This window comes from Protopterus annectens, chromosome 1.part0 (assembly GCF_019279795.1).
Source record: "Protopterus annectens isolate FY-2018-M chromosome 1.part0, PAN1.0, whole genome shotgun sequence".
Taxonomy (NCBI): Eukaryota; Metazoa; Chordata; order Ceratodontiformes; family Protopteridae; genus Protopterus; species Protopterus annectens.
Genome location: NC_056725.1, coordinates 1,435,032,629 through 1,435,050,234, shown reverse-complemented (window position 1 = coordinate 1,435,050,234; position 17,606 = coordinate 1,435,032,629). Strand labels below are relative to the sequence as shown.

The 17,606-nt window shown below is 44.6% G+C and overlaps 1 protein-coding gene across 7 annotated transcripts in view; it reads left to right on the top strand.

The window, feature by feature from the left end:
• Nucleotides 1-17,606, top strand: part of PUM2 (pumilio RNA binding family member 2) — a 4,949,642-nt gene that overhangs the window by 369,922 nt on the left and 4,562,114 nt on the right. For all 7 annotated transcript variants that reach the window (XM_044067594.1, XM_044067585.1, XM_044067551.1 and 4 more), the window contains exon 2: nt 15,473-15,821. In XM_044067594.1, coding sequence (XP_043923529.1) covers nt 15,486-15,821 — 336 coding nt within the window. In that variant the 5' untranslated portion in view covers nt 15,473-15,485. The remainder of the gene's footprint in view (nt 1-15,472; nt 15,822-17,606) is intronic.

Sequence of the window (17,606 nt, the reverse complement as noted above, 5' to 3'; positions counted from 1 at the left end):
AAAGAGGTAGATACAGGCGCCCGAGGGGTAGAGGGCAATCTCAAGGATCATTTAGAGGCAGACAATGGCAAACACCTACACCAAGAGGGGGTGAGGATAGTCCACAGCCATTCAGAAAGCAGACCTAATGACTTTCCCCTTTGCATGCCAAACAAGGCTCAAATGGCAGCACCTTTAGGCGGAAAACTGGCATTATTTTCAAAAAATTGGCATATTGTCACAAAAGACAAATGGATCCTGGACATTATAGACAGAGGCTACAGATTCCACTTTCACACCCTTCCAAAAATGAGAGGCATGCAAAATCTGCCACACAATCAAAGGGCAGAGGCACAAAAACAAATTTCAGATCTCATGGACATGAAAGCTATTCAAGAGGTACCTGCACAAGAACAGGGTCAAGGTTTTTATTCCAGACTGTTCCTGGTACCAAGGAAGGGCAAAGATTGGAAACCTATTTTGGACCTATCCATCCTAAACACATTTACTCGTACCAAAGTTCAAGATGCTCACATTACAGCAGCTTCTTCCCATGCTGGGCAAGGAGTCTTGGCTGGTAACATTGGACCTCAAGGAGGCATACCTGCATGTCCCAATCAGACAAGATTGCAGAAGATACCTCCGATTTCTTGCAGGTTCATCCCATTATCAATTCTCTGCATTGCCCTTTGGATTATCTACTGCGCCCAGAGTGTTCACGAAATGCCTGGCATCAGTAATTGCCTTCTGCAGACTTCAAGGGATACAAATATACCCATATTTGGACGACTGCCTGATCCAAGCAGACAGCAAACGCACTCTTCTGAAACACCTGGCGTTTGTAATAATGTTGTTGAAATCTCTGGGATACACAGTCAACAAAAAGAAGTCAAGACTAATACCCTCTCAAACAATAATTTTCCTGGGTGCCAGCTTGGATACAAACACCCAGATGGCCTACCTCACGCCAGAGAAACAAGGGCAATTAACTCAATACTTCAGAAAACTGGCAACCTTCACCAGGCTGACTGCAAGGAAAATCCTGCAGGCTCTGGGATTTATGGCATCTTGCATCCTGCTAATCCCATGTGCAAAGCTGCATATGAGGAAACTTCAGTGGTACCTAAAAAACCTTATGGTCTCAACACAGCCACAGTTTGGAAACAATCATACCACTGATTCCATGTCTTCAAAAGGAATCAATAGGCCAGCTATTGATAAGGATAGACAACACCACAGTGATGTGGTACATAAACAAACCGGGAGGAACTCATTCATACCCCCTGTGCAGACTAGCCATGTCCCTTTGGAACACAGCTCTGGAATTGCAAATCCAACTTCAAGCACAATTCCTGCCAGGGAAGGAAAACACACTGGCAGCCAACCTGAGCAGAAATATGACAGATCCACACGAATGGAAGTTGCATCCTCAAGTTTTTGCAATGATAATTCAAGCATGGGGAAGCCCAGACATAGATCTCTTTGCCACCCACAGAAATTACCAATTGACAAAATTCTGATCAAGGACCTTTCATCCACAGGCCTGGAAAGTGGACGCACTCTTTCAGTTGGACAACAATGACTGTTTATGCCTTTCCACCTCTTCCACTGCTGGCCAAAGTTCTATTAAAAGCCAGAGCAGACAGACCAAAGATGATTCTCATTGCTCCAGACTGGCCTAGACAACACTGGTACCCACTCCTGAGGAGCCTGACGCATTCCCCCCCATGGATCCTGCCTCTAATGCCTCTTCTACTGACTCAGCACAACTTCAAAACTCTTCACAGTCAGCTGAAAACACTCAATCTAGCCGCATGGAGGATTCCTTAAATTCACAGCAGGCCCTACTCTCCAAGGAGGTGCAGGATGTCATTTTGGAGGCCAGAAAGCCTTCTACTAGAAAAGCTTACTCCGCAAAATGGAAACGGTTTTGTGCCTGGAATCGGAAAAAGGGTCAGAATCCTGGAATACTGAATTTACCTCAAATATTACAGTACCTAGCCGAGCTGCTAAGCAGTGGACTTTTATTCTCCTCCATCAAAATCCATGCCACAGCCATTTCTGCAGAGTACAACACTGATCCTCCTTTATTCTCTCACCCTCTCTTAAGACAGTTCCTCAGAGGGGCTAAGAATATTAAACCCCCAAGGAAGCAACCAGTACCTGCTTGGGACCTCAATTTCATTCTAGAAAAACTAACCCTGCCTCCTTTTGAGCCAGCTGCTTCAACAGATCTGCAATATTTGTCATGGAAAACAGCCTTCCTTCTAGCTATCACCTCAGCATGCAGGGTTTCGAAACTGCAAGCCCTCATGGCTCTACAGCCTTTCATCATTTTCCATCAGGACAGAGTTTCCTTACGAACCAATCCTTCATTTATGCCAAAGGTAGTATCCAGGGTAGCCTTGAATCAGGCTATCCACTTGCCTACCTTTTACCCTAATCCGCAAAACAAAGGGGAGAGACTACTACATTCCTTGGACATTCACAGACAGCTCTGTTATTATTTGGACAGAACAAAGCCTTTCATAAAATCAGAGCAACTCTGTGTCCTATGCTACAGGTGCTCAAGGGAAGCCTATTTCCAAACAGCCAATCTCAAAATGGATAGCCCTCTGCATACGCTTTTGTTACACTTTTCAAGGTAAAACTGTACCTACAGGCATCAGATCTCACTCCACAAGGGCCACAGCTACCTCTGCAGCTTTCTTCAGGGGGGTTCCTACCAAATATATTTTGGAAGCAGCCACTTGGAGTTCTGTACATACTTTCTCCAAGCACTATCACCTACCATTATACTCCAAAACTAGAGCGGGCTTTGCCACTGCAATCTTGCAGGTCATCCTGGCTCCTCCTAGTTCCACTTAGTGCCTACCACCCCTTTAATAGCTTTGGGATTCTACCCATCTGTTATGACTGCAGCTGTATGCACGATGAACATAGTACAGTTTTGTACCTACCATAAATGTAGATGTTCGAGTGCTAATACAGCTGCAGTCCAGGTTTCCCTCTCTCCTTCCCCTCTTGGGACAGGCCTAATGGCTAACACCTCCTCATACAACCTCATTGGGGTATTCTTTTATGGTGTATTTGCTTGCAACTACTGTTTTTTGATTATATTGCATTTGCATTATTACATAAATTTATGTTTTGCCTTCCTTCTGGGGGCACCTGACATCTGGGGCAAGAAAAACTGAAGAAAATGGCGTTGGCTGGATGTCCTTCAGGGATGCATCTGCAGTCCTAACAAATGGGTTGTCCTGGCCTCAGGCAGCCCTTCGGTCGGCCGGATTCCAAAGTCTGGGTCTGGCCTCAGCTGGTGTCGCACTTCACCCGATGTCATAGCTGCAGTTCTTCGGGTATAAAGGTATCAGCTGACACCATTTTCCTCAGTCTTTCTTGCCGCGTGGCGCCCAAAGCAGAAGCTGTTCGCAAGTGTCGGTCGGTCAGATCCAGAGATTGCTACTACCGAAGACTTCTAAAAAGCTAAGTACCCCGTTGGGGACTCTTTCTTGCCTCAGCCGATGTCAGAAAAAGTGAATAACTGTTTAACTTGTGGGAAACAAATACCTCATAAAGACTTCCACTCTTACTGCCTACCTTGTTTAGGCCCAGACCACGACGTAGCAGCTTGTTTAGCCTGTGCTTCCTTCAACCGACGGACGCTTAGACGTCGGTCGGAGTTTGCAGAGGAGTTTTTCGGCTCTGCTTTTGCTTATATCATGCCGTCGGAGACTCCGACTGCACGTTTAGCTAAAAAGCGTAAGGAAAAGGACCGACACTCGCGGTCCGCGGTTTCGGCCGAAACCGCGGTTAAGTCAACCGCGAGTGACTCTGTTTCGGCTGAAACAGAGTCTGCGGTTCTTCGTTCGGCCGAAAGCATGCCTCCTACTACCGAGGCCTCTTCCAGCATGGCTGAATCTGCTACTGAAATTCCACCTGCTCTTACAGTTTCTCAGGATTTATCAGAGACTATTCCCCTAGATGTATCTACTCCTGCACATGGAGCTGCTAGGCCCCCTGCATCCATGTCAATTAAGGCCTTTGTCAGGGCTAAAGCAGCTAAAACTTCCAAGGCCTTGCCTACTAAAGCCCCTTCTCACAGGCCTAGCTCTAGTACTCAAATGCTTAGTCTAGCAGAGGATCTCATTTCTTTGATCAAGGGATCCCAGTCTCACCCTGATAGGGCCTCTCTACCCCCTCCAGAGAAGAGACCTAGAGCAGAACCCCCTGAGCCAGTTTCTACTGATTACTCCTCAGATGAATCAGAAAATACAAACCCCCCTGAGGGCCCTTATTCTCCATATGAGGACTCTGATGCAGAGGACTCCATTCCTTCTGCCTCTCCTGAGGAATTTTCTTTTGGGGAAACCTTGCATGCTATGAGGGAACAATTTCAATGGCAGGGCCAGGATTTCTCAGACTCTAGGAAAAGGCTTAGGACTTTTTTGCATTTGCCACAGCATAGGCCTTTAGCCATTCCTCCAGTACTTACAGTTGTGGATGATGCATTTAATGATGCTTGTACTGCTCCTGATTTACTCCCTCCGGCCCCTGCTAAGCCCGACAGATACTACAGGGTTCCGGACACACATAATCACTTGTATAAGGCTCCTTTTCAGATCCTGAAACTATTTCACAGGGCCCCAAGGCTGTAGCAGCTACCTCTGCCAAAAACCCACTCCCCTCTGAAAGGGAATCTAGGGCCTTGGAGAGATGGGGTAAAAAAGTTTATACTTCTGCTACTCTTTCGGCTAGGGCCTTAAACTGTCAATTCCACATGAGTCAGTATCAGGAATTTATGTTAGATCAGTTATCTAAAAAGCTGTCCTCACCTGATCCTTTAGACAGAAAGTCACTGCAGGAAATGGTGCATAACATACAGCAGGTCAGTAATCATTCCTTAAAATGCGGCTATGATGCACTGGAGTCCTCCTTTAGATCAGCTATGACTGGTACAGTTATCAGAAGGCATGCATGGTTAAAAGAGCAGTCCTTACCAGACCATGTAAAATCAAAGCTCCTAGATGCTCCCATGGATAAACACAATTTGTTTGGCTCTCCTGCACAGCAAGTGCTGAAGAAGGTGGAAGAGAAAGCAAAATCTATCCAGACAGTCAAGGATTTCTTACAGGTCCAGCCTCCAAAGTTTAGCAGGAACTGGCCTTCCAAGAATTGGTCCTTTCCAGACACCAACAGAGCACAGAGAGGCAGGAATAGGCGCACAAGAGGCAGAGGTCAATCCAGAGGTGCCTACAGGGGACGTCAGTGGCAGCCTAGCAATCAGCGAAGTACTGCTGCAGACCCAGCCACTACCACTTCCACAGGACAATCACAGTGACTTGGCTCTGAAGCCGCCTACCAGGGAACAACTACAAGCACCCTTAGGCGGAAAGCTAGTCTTATTTTCAGTAAACTGGCATTGCATTACAGGAGACAAATGGATTTTACAGACAATAGACAAAGGTTACAGGTTTCACTTCCATACTCTACCAAGGAAGAGAGGAATGACAAACCTACCTCCAAATCAAATGGCAAACGCTCTAGAACAAATAGACAACTTAAAAAGGATGAGAGCTATAGAAAAGGTACCATCTATGGAACAAGGGCAAGGATTTTACTCCAGACTTTTCATGGTGCCAAGGAAGGAAAATCAATGGAGACCTATTCTAGACCTGTCCGCTCTGAACACATACCTCATTGTCCCAAAATTCAAAATGCTGACTCTACAGCAGCTTCTTCCCATGCTGGGCAAGGAGTCTTGGCTGGTAACTCTAGATCTCAAGGAGGCATACCTGCACGTCCCCATACGACCAAATTGCAGAAGATACCTCCGATTTCTTGCAGGATCAGAGCATTATCAATTCTCAGCATTGCCTTTTGGCTTATCTACTGCGCCCAGAGTATTCACGAAATGCCTGGCATCAGTAATTGCGCATTGCAGGCTTCAGGGAATTCAAATTTACCCTTACCTGGACGATTGCCTGTTACAAGCGGACAACAAAAACAAATTAACAAAAGACTTAAAGGGTCATTCATCTACTGCAAGCCTTGGGATACACAGTCAATATAAAAAAGTCAAGGCTGTTGCCATCCCAAAGGATAACCTTCTTGGGTGCAGAACTGGACACATCAAATCAAATGGCATCCCTCACAGCAGAAAAACAAAAGCACCTTCCAGTCTATTTCATGGCATTAACAACGCAGAACCAGCTTACAGCAAGGAAGGTCCTGCAAGCCCTGGGTTACATGGCATCCTGCGTAATATTGATCCCACATGCCAGACTGCATATGAGGAAGTTGCAGTGGTACCTCAGGAATTTATGGTCTCAGCACAAGCACAGCCTAGAAACCCAAATTCCAATAATTCCATGCCTGAAGCAAGAATTCCGATGGTGGGCTCAGGCCTGTCAATTGAACAAAGGACTGCCCTTCCACAGCCCTCAACCAAGCCAGACTATCACCACAGACGCCTCAGACTTCGGTTGGGGCGCACACATGCTGGACAAGTGCATACAAGGCTTATGGGCTCAAGACCAGCTAAACCTACACATAAACCAAAAAGAGATGCTGGCAGTAAAACTGGCTATTCAAGCATTCAGACCGTTTCTCCAACAGGGGCAATTGCTGATGAGGACGGACAACACCACAGTTATGTGGTATATCAACAAACAGGGAGGCACACATTCATATCCTCTATGCCGGATGGCAGTGGATCTCTGGAATGTGGCCCTAAGCCTAAACATACAGCTCAAGGCAATATTTGTGCCAGGAAAACAAAACATACTAGCAGACATCTTAAGCAGGACTACCACGGATGCCCACGAATGGATGCTGCATCCAGACATCTTCAAATCCATCACAAGGAAATGGGGACTACCAGAAATAGACTTACTCGCATCCCCACACAATCACCAATTGAAAAAATTCTGCACAAGGACATACCACCCACTTGCTTGGAAGGTGGACGCCCTGTCTTTCAGTTGGAAAAACCTGACAGCATATGCATTCCCTCCTCTTCCTTTGATGTACAAGGTGCTATTGAAGATCAAAGAAGACCACCCAAGGATCATCCTGATAGCTCCAGACTGGCCGAGACAGCATTGGTACCCACTACTGAGGAGTATGTCTCGGGAACTCGCATGGCCTCTACCCCTGGTTCCTTTACTGCTAACAGAACAACTTCAAAACCCTGCATCCGAACCTGAAAACACTGCAGCTAGGTGCTTGGAGCATTGCATAAGACAAAATAACCCAGATTTATCTCAAAGCGTTAAAGACATTATCTTGGAAGCTCGCAGACCCTCAACAAGGAAAACTTACTCAGCGAAATGGAAAAGATTTCTCTTTTTGAGTGCAGCAAAAGGGCAAAATGTAGCACTGGTAAACATCGCTAACATCCTGGAATACTTAGCAGAGCTTTTCCACAATGGCCTGTCTTACTCTTCCATTAAGATTCATGCGTCAGCTATTTCAGCAGCATACAACATGGATCCTCCAGTCTTCTCTCATCCTCTACTCAGTCAGATGTTCTTCATCTCACATTGCTGCAGTCCTTACACTTGGGTAGTCCACTGTCCTCGGTCGGCCCGAATATCAAAGTATAAGGCTGACGTCGGTCAAGGCGCATTAGACTGACATCAGGACGTCAGGGTACAAATGCGCATGACCGACGTCATATCCTCAGTCTTTTTTGCCGCATGGTCCGATGCAGAAGCAGCGTTGCAAGTGCCGTCGCTCTGAAATTTTCGAGTTCGGAGTTTCAGACCGAGTCAAAGTTGGCTAAGTACCCCATTGGGGAATATTTTCATTTTTTCTTGCCTCAGTGGTTTACCGGATGTCAGAAAAAGTGAATAACTGTATTTCTTGTGGGAAACAGATACCGCATAGAGATTATCATACCTTGTGTATTCCTTGTTTAGGGCCTGAGCACGGCGTTGTTGGGTGTCGCTTTGTGCTAGATTCAATAAGCGCACTATTAAGAGAAGGTTAGATTGTGCCAGGTTAGTTTTGGGAAGCGGTGCAATTACACTATGCCGCCGGATGCTCGGCGTCCGCTTCTTCAAAGAAGCGCAAGGATAAAGCAGCTAAGGCCAGGTAGACGAGTCGTCCGCAGACGCCGGTTCTTTAGAGGTATCGGTGGAGCCGGTGGTTCCACCGGAGGTTTCTCTGGAGGCCCAGGGGGAGACCTTGTTATTGCAGGATGTGGCCTCTCAGGAGGCAAGTCAGGCTGAAGGGGCTTCTCAGGTTACTGTACTCCCCTCCCTTCCTAGGGTGGTTAGGCCTTCTGTTTCCAAGGCTTCTCCCAGAGGCAGGCCAGGTTTAGCTTCAGTTGGGGTCACTCCTAGTTCTTCAGGATCTGTGCCCAAAAAGCATATGCTTAAAATGGCAGAAGATTTGATTACCTTAATTAGAGGTTCTTTGCCCCCTCCTGATAAGAGGCCTAGGGTGGAACCTGAGTTGGGGAGTTTTGAGCAGGCTTCAGATGTTTCAGAGTCTTCGGCTTAAGACTTGCAGGAGTATTCCCCTTATTCTGATTCTGATGTGGATGATTCTACTCCTTCTGCTTCTCCTCCTGAGGATTTTTCTTTTTCAGAGACCCTCCATTCCATGAGGGAGCATTTTAAGTGGGAAGGTCAGGATTTCTCTGATTCCAGGAAAAGGCTTAGGGAATTTCTGTTTTTACCCCAGCATAGGCCTTTGGCTATACCTCCTGTTCTGGATGTTGTGGAGGATGTGTTTGTAGAGGCTTCTCTTAATCCTGATTCCCTGCCTCCTGCTCCTGTTAAGCCGGATAGGTATTATAGGGTGCCGGAAGCTCATAAGTTTCTTTATAAGAGTCCTAGGGCGGACCCAGAAACTGTTAGTCAGGGGCCTAAGGGTGTTAAGGCTTCTGTTCTTAAAAATCCGGTTCCTCCAGATAAAGAGGCTAGGGCTTTGGATAGATGGGGAAAGAAAGTTTATACGTCTTTCACCCTAGCTATGAGGGCTCTAAATTGCCAGTTTCACATGTTAAAATACCAAAACTATCTACTGTCTCAATTGAAGTCTAAGGTAGATGCTCTGGCGGAAGGTATTGACTGTAAAGAGTTACAGGATTTGGTGCATGTCTCTGAACAAGTGGGTAAGCATTCTTTGCAATGTGGTTTTGATGCTGTACAGGCCTCGTCTAGGGTGGCTGCCACAGGGTCAGTTCTTCGCAGGCACGCCTGGCTGAGGGATCAGAATTTATCTGACCATGTTAAGACAAGGATTTTGGATGCTCCTTTACAATCTGATGTGTTATTTGGGTCACCTGTTGAGGCAGTCTTGAAGAAAATGGAAGACAAGGCTAAGTCTATGCAGACTGTTAAAGATTTTTTGCAGGTTCAGCCTCCGAAGTTTAGCAGAAATTGGCCTACTAAGGGGTGGACGTATCCTTCTTATGATTCCCAGTCTAGGGGCAGAGCTCAGGGCTCTTTCAGGCCTAGAACAGGGAGTTCACCTGCACAGTCTTCGGGTGAGGGCAGGGGTCAGTCCTTTCGTAAACAGACCCAATGACCTACCTTTTCAGCTGCCAGGGTCTTCTCGACTAGCAGCACCTTTGGGAGGAAGGTTGGCACTTTTCAAAGAAAATTGGATTTTAATTACCCAAGACAGATGGGTATTGGATATTATACACCAAGGTTACAGGTTTTATTTCCATACCTTGCCTCCTTTCAAAGGCATGCCAGACGTTCCTCCTCAGCAAAGAATAGAGGCTCACAAACAGATTTCTCTGCTACTCCAAATAGGAGCCATTCAGCCGGTCCCTCTGTCAGAAGTGGGCCTAGGATTTTATTCTCGCCTGTTCCTAATACCAAAGAAGAGGAACACGTGGAGACCAATTTTGGATTTATCTATCCTCAACACTTATCTGGACATTCCCAAGTTCAAAATGTTGACGTTACAACAGCTTTTACCTCTGCTGGGCAAAGATCATTGGATGGTGACTCTGGATCTCAAGGAGGCTTACCTTCATGTTCCTATCAGGCTAAGTTGCAGGAAATATCTACGTTTCCGGGCTGGGACTTCTCATTATCAGTTCTCTGCATTGCCCTTTGGCTTATCTACTGCACCCAGAGTATTCACGTAGGTTCTGGCTCCAGTGATAGCTTTCTTCAGACTAAGAGGAATACAGATCTATCCTTATTTGGACGATTGTCTGATTCTGGCTCAAGGAAAAGAAGAGCTTCTTCATCATCTACACTTTGTGATAGCAGTGCTAAGATGCCTGGGGTATTCTGTGAACGAAATAAAGTCCAGTCTAGTACCCTCTCAGGACATGTGCTTTCTGGGTGTGAGACTGAATACAGCATCCCAGATGGCCTTTTTGACCCCGGACAAACAAAAGAATCTTTCTCTTTACTTCCATCAATTGTCTCATCAGTCCAGGCTGACTGCAAGGACAGTCCTTCAAGCCTTGGGGTTCATGGCATCTTGTATTCTGGTGCTTCCCAATGCCAAACTGCATATGAGGAAGCTACAATGGTATCTCAAAAATGTATGGACACAGCACTGCCAAGATTTGGACACTGTCATTCAGATAATACCTTGCATTCAAAAGGAATTTTTGTGGTGGGCTCAGGAATGTCACCTAAACAAGGGACTCTCTGTGACCCGCCAGAGGCGAGTCAGATTCTAACGACAGATGCCTCAGACAAAGCTTGGGGAGCTCATCTAAATGGAAAGTGGATACAAGACACGTGGCCTGCCAGACTTCTACATCTACATATCAACCTGAAGGAGATGTTAGCAGTCCAATTTGCATTAATAGCTTTCAAGGATTTACTTCTTCCAGGGCAGGTGTTGATTCTAACAGACAACACAACTGTCATGTGGTACATCAACAAGCAAGGGGGAACACATTCTTATCCTCTGTGCAGACAAGCAATGATTTTGTGGGAGACTGCTCTCAGTTTACAGCTAAATCTTCAGGCAAGGTTTCTGACCGGAGCACAGAACTCCTTAGCAGATGTGTTGAGCAGACAAATTATGGATCCCCACGAGTGGAAATTGGATCCTCATGTATTTCAGAAATTGACAGTGTCATGGGGAACTCCAGACATAGATCTGTTCGCTTCTCCACTAAACTACCAGCTGCCAAAGTTTTGCACAAAAAGTTTTCATCCCACAGCTTGGAAAGTGGATGCTCTTTCATTCAATTGGAGCAATCTTCATGTGTATGCCTTTCCACCTCTGCCTCTCCTCCCAAAGGTACTTCTGAAGGTCAGACAGGACAAGCCAAAGATGATTTTAATAGCTCCAGATTGGCCTCGACAGCATTGGTACCCACTACTGAGAAGTCTGGTACGGGAGCCTCCATGGCCTTTACCTTCGATTCCACATCTGCTGACTCAGGAGAACAGTCATTTTACTCAATGTCAAACTTCACTCTCTTCACCTGACAGCCTGGCATATTCTGTTTTAAACCCTGGAGGGTTTCAGCTTCCACAGCAAGTTTTGAATGTTATTTTGGAAGCCAGAAGGCCTAGTACAAGGAAAGTGTACGCAGATAAATGGAAGAGATTTTTATTTTGGAGTGCAGCAAAAGCATTTGATGTTTCTAAGCCTAATTTAAGTGTGGCTCTTCAATATCTTACTGAGTTACTGGACAAAGGTTTGTCCTTCTCTTCTATTAAGATTCATGCTGCAGCAATTTCTGCTCACTATGATTGTGACCCACCATTGTTTTCTCATCCTTTGTTTAAGCAATTCCTTAGAGGGGCGAAGAATATAAGACCCACACGGAGAGCTCCTACTCCTGCTTGGGATCTCAATTTTGTGTTGGAGAAACTCACTCTACAACCTTTTGAGCCTGCAGCTACTGCTGAGTTGAAATATTTATCATGGAAGACTGCTTTTTGTTAGCCATTACCTCTGTAGAAGGGTTTCTGAATTGCAGGCCCTTATGGCAGTTGAGCCTTTCTTAATTTTCCATAAGGATAGGGTATCTTTACGTACTAATCCTTCCTTTATGCCTAAACTGGTTTCTAGTGTGTCTTTAAACCAAACTATTCATTTGCCTACCTTTTATGCAAACCCCCAAAATAAAGGGGAAAAGATTTTGCACACTTTGGATATACACAGGCAGTTGCGATATTATTTGAGCAGAACTAAAGGGTTCAGGCAGTCTCAGCAGTTATTTGTTTCTTTTGCTTTGAGTTCTCAGGGCAAGCCTGTGTCAAAACAAACTATTTCTAAGTGGATTGGGTTTTGCATTGCTTTCTTTTATTCCCATCATGGCAAGGAGGTTCCAGCTGGGATTAGGCCTCATTCCACTAGGGCTACTGCCACTTCAACAGCTTTTTTAAAGGGGGGTGGCAACTAAAGATATCTTGGAGGCAGCTACTTGGAGTTCTGTGCATACTTTCTGTAAGCATTATCACCTTCCACTTTACTCTAAATCTAGGGCTGGTTTTGCCACTGCTATTTTACAGGGCATTTTGGCAGCTCCTGCTTCTTTATAGTTGTGCCAGCCTCCCTTACCTCTGCTTTGGGATTCTACCCAAGTGTAAGGACTGCAGCAATGTGAGATGAAGAACATAGTACAGTTTTGTACCTACCATAAATGTAGATGTTCGAAGATCCACATTGCTGCAGTCCAATTCTCCCTCCTTTCCCTCTGTAGTTAGAGGCGGTTGTGTGGGTTGGATTGTAAATATTGTGTATATTGTATATATTGTACATATTATTAGTGCTAGGGTGGTTGGTTGTTGGTTTTGTTGTCTTTGGGTTTTGACCTTTCTTGTTAGGGTCTTCTGACATCTGGGGCAAGAAAAGACTGAGGATATGACGTCGGTCATGCGCATTTGTACCCTGACGTCCTGATGTCAGTCTAATGCGCCTTGACCGACGTCAGCCTTATACTTTGATATTCGGGCCGACCGAGGACAGCGGACTACCCAAGTGTAAGGACTGCAGCAATGTGGATCTTCGAACATCTACATTTATGGTAGGTACAAAACTGTACTTTTCTGAGAGGAATCAAAAATGTAAAGCCACCAAGGAAGCCACCATTGCCTACATGGGACTTGAACTTTGTGCTAGAAAAGTTGACACTTCCCCCCTTTGAACCAGCAGCAACAGCAGAATTACAGTACTTATCATGGAAAACTGCTTTCCTGCTTGCAATCACTTCAGCAAGAAGGGTTTCTGAACTACAGGCATTAATGGCAGTGCAACCCTTCCTTATCTTCCATCAGGATAGAGTGTCCATGAGAACTAATCCTACCTTTATGCAAAAGGTGGTCTCCAGGGTATCTTTAAACCAAGCAATCCACCTACCTACATTCTTCCCCAACCCACAGAACAGGGGAGAAAGACTGCTGCATACCTTGGATGTGCATAGGCAATTGCGCTACTACCTGGACAGAACCAAGAACAATAGAAAAACTGACCAGCTTCTGGTAGCATATGCCACAGGAATGGAAGGAAAAGCAATTTCAAAACAGACAATCTCTAAATGGATAGGAAATTGCATTAGATTTTGTTTTTCTTATCATGGAAAGGCAACTCCAGAAAATATCAGACCTCACTCCACAAGGGCTACAGCCACTACTACAGCTTTTTACGAGGAGTGGCTACAAAAGACATTTTAGAGGCTGCTACTTGGAGCTCCGTGCATACATTTGCCAAGCATTATAATCTACCCTTATACTCCAGATCCCGAGCAGGTTTTGCCACTGCTGTGTTGCAAGGGATCTTAACTACACCATAATCTTGTTAGGGCCTCCTCCCCAGTTTGGCTATGGTATTCTACCCATTTGTTAGGACTGCAGATGCATCCTTGAAGGACATAGTACAGTTTTGTACCTACCATAAATGTAGATGTCCGAGAGGTATGCATCTGCAGTCAGGATTACCCACCCTCCTTCCCCTCTGTGGTACTCCTAGGGTATTTGCCCATCTTGTAGCTAGCTGGGGGAATCTATTATGGTGTATTTGTTTGTATATATGTACATACAGGTTTATTTCTATTTGCTCTCTGTTGTTTGGAAACATTTGCATTTATCCAAATTTAGCCTTCCTAGAGGGCATCTGGCATTTGGGGCAAGAAACACTGAGGAAAATGGCGTCTGCTGATACCTTTATACCCGAAGAACTGCAGCTATGACGTTGGGTGAAGTGCGACACCAGCCGAGGCCAGACCCAGACTTTGGAATCCGGCCGACCGAAGGGCTGCCTGAGGCCAGGACAACCCATTTGTTAGGACTGCAGATGCATACCTCTCGGACATCTACATTTATGGTAGGTACAAAACTGTACTTTACGTTTACTTAAACAACAGTACTTTCTAGCTTTTTGTAGCCCTCGCTTGTCTGATCCAAATTCCTGCATCATAGTGCAGAAAGCCTAAGAGATTCTGTTTTAAAATGAGACTACAAAATCAGTACCCTCCAGTGGCTCTTGTCGTGTAAAAAGTTTAATGGCTGAAAACCAGCCTGGTTGGTGGTGTCTCACTTGACCTGTTATTGGACCAGTGTTCTTTTTTCCTTCTGGTTAAAGTGAATTGGCCTCTTGTAGGAGAAGTAAAGCTAATTCTTGAGTACTCCCAAGCCCTCTTGTTTTAGGTTAATTCTTTATCTTTCTACATACATACTTAGGAATTTCACCATTGACTATTGCAGATGCTTTCTGGTTCTGTTTGGCAGCTGGGCTATAATTTGCCTTTCCTGTATACTTTCCAGTAGGATCTTCCTTGATGACACACTATCTAACTTTTTCCCTGGGAGTGTCTATTCTTCAAGGAAGGCTGGGTTTTTGCAGTACAGTGGTGAGTAGCATATAATCTGTAACCTAAGTGATTTAAGATAGGACTTCATCCTGTGGATTAGCAAAGACTGAATCCCTGTAGCAAATAAAGACGGTTTGTACTCCACATAAAGTAGAGTTGCTTGGAGGAGTCAGTCTTGTTTAACCAGCCTTCTCTCTATTTCTGGGTAGAGGAAAGCTTTTTGTCCTCCCCTGTGTCTTGTTTTCTTAGCTTTGGTCAGCAACTGGAAAGTGTAGCAGAGTGGTATTGGTATTGTGGGATGGGGGAACTGCATGAATAGCCTGGGAAGAGTTATATCTGCCGAGTAAGGAATGTGTAGCAAGTATACTGTTGTGCTAATAGGTTCATAGTTTATAATGAAGACTGAATTTTCTAAGCAGAAGTACACAACTTTTATTTTGTCACTCAAGTGGCTTACATGACTTGGTTTATCTTGTTTGTGTGGTTATTGCTACTTTTGCCTATCTTTTTGTGAATATGAAGTGTTGAGTGGTTGTGTGTGAATACAACTGATATTTGCAGTGGGTGCATTGGAATTGGGTAATTGTGGCTTTTTGCATCATCTTAAATACCATTTAATTAAAGATGAGAAAGTTAAGAAGTGGAAGGTTTTATTAAGATAATCAAGTATTGGCCATCTTGTTTAATTTTTTAGATGTTGATAGTTGAAAAAAAATATATAATCTTTTTTTCTTCTAGGTTTCTATGTGGAATGAGCATTCCATGCATCCTCCTAGGCATGAATGAAGTGGCCTGGCAGGAGACCCGGGGGATAATGCATGCTGGTGGTGTTCAGGAAGCCAATGGTGTTGGGCTTGGAGTTACCTCTGCGGGGACTGGAGTTGTAGCACCTCCCAATTCTGGAATTCCTAATCCTCATAACCTTGCTGCAGCGGTAGCATCTGGCGCTCAAACAAACCTTGGTGGACGGTCACAGGATGATGCCACAGTTGGTTATTTCTTTCAGAGGCAACCTGGGGAGCAGCTAGGTGGTTATTCCAATAAACATCGCTGGCCAACAGGAGACAATGTCCATATTGACCATGCAGTGAGTTTTTTTAATTTTCTTTTCTTTTCATTCAGATCGTTTAAATAAACTTGAAGATATTGAAATATCAACTTGTGTTTATTAATTTCCACTTTGAAGTATGAGTCTGTGATTGATTTTGATTTAAAGATGTACAGTTTCTGGTCAATTACATGTGTGGTGGTACTGGTTACATCCGATCACTGCTGCCTGGCATGTGATCAGTTTTATTTTGTGTTTAAGATGGTAGTTTACTTTAGCTGAAAATTTTAAAAACACGAAAACACTCAAGCAGCTGCTCAGTTTTTTTTTTTTTTTTTTTTTTTTTTTTTTTTTACTGACATGGTGTTGCTTGACAGCAGTTGCTGTTATACTTTGATCCGATATGTAGAACACAGTTATCCCCCCCCCCCAAGATCTTCATTTGGAAAAGTATGACTCGTAGTGGGATGAATTAAGTGTTTTCTGTTTGTTTTTATCTTCATGTGACATGAGAATGATTAGGAGGTCTTTGATACAAGGAGCATGTGTTGTAGTTTCAGCTTCCAAGGTAATTTGTTGTGTGAAAGTGGTTTAATATTTGTTTCTTGGTGGTATTGTTTGTATGTTTGATGTAGGTAGTGCTTTAAAACTGATTATTCCTGATCCTGCTTGTCCCTCATTTTGTGTGTTCAATAATGACCATATATGCCAAACTTTAAAGGAATATGTCTGCATTTGTTTAGTTAAATATTTTCTACCCGCATAGTGTTTAAATATTTAAATGTGTTTTTTTATAGCTCCTTTGCTTGCTGACTATCGAGTTGTCTCCATTAATTTGTTCTCCATCACTAGAGGGAGAATACTTTGTGACGTGGCTGTGATGCAAGCAGCCATGGTAGTTTTCCCATTTAAGTCCGGCCTCAGCATTGGGCTAGGACATGTGCTACCCATGTTACCATGGAAGCCATTGTGCTGTTTTGTGCAGATATCCTTGAACCTGCTAATGAAGGCTACCTGATTCATGGCTTGGGGAGCCAAACAAGCTCCCCCAGGGCTACCACCAAGATTCGCTGCCCCTGTCCTGAAAGATGGTGACCATATGATGGGCCAGTCCCACCATTGTTCCCAGGATGGGCATGCTCGTCCTCTCCATGCCAGCTCCAGCAGGTGCTCAAGATGCTAATCAAACTCTGGAACCACCTGCATTCTTGGTCTTACGCGTGCACATTCTAGTGTTTTTTTTTTTTTTTTTTTTTTTGCAGAATGGAAAATAGAAATAGATTAGTACTAGGCTAGCTGCCCTTGCGAGCCATTTTAAGCCTAGCAATTATCCCTTGTGAGACTCAAACCCTGCACCTTGTGTTTGTAAGGCAAACACCTTAACCATTAGGCCACCCTCCCAACCCTATCTGAAAGCAGTTCTTGACTTTTAGTTTAGTTGGTTAGCTGAAAGAGTTGTGACCTCACTAAGTACTTCAACAAAATATTTTGTTGGCTTTACTGTTTATTTATAGCCTTGTAAGTTAGAAGTAAATCACTACAGTAAGCGTTCTTTACCACTTTTTTGCTCCCACACAGCTAACCATATGCTGCTTTCAGTGCCACTCCTTGACAAGTGTCTAATAAACCCATCCAACCTCCTGTGGTTTGGGGCTAATGAAATTGAGGATGTTCTTCGTGTTTCACTGTTGCAGTCATCACCTGTGAGTTATCCCTGCTGTGGTAGCCCTCGGCCCAAATACCAGAGTCAATATTTCTCTGCATCGGTTGCTGTTGCCTGTAGTCTGATGTCAGTCGCCAGTGCTATATAAAGCAAGGCAGCCG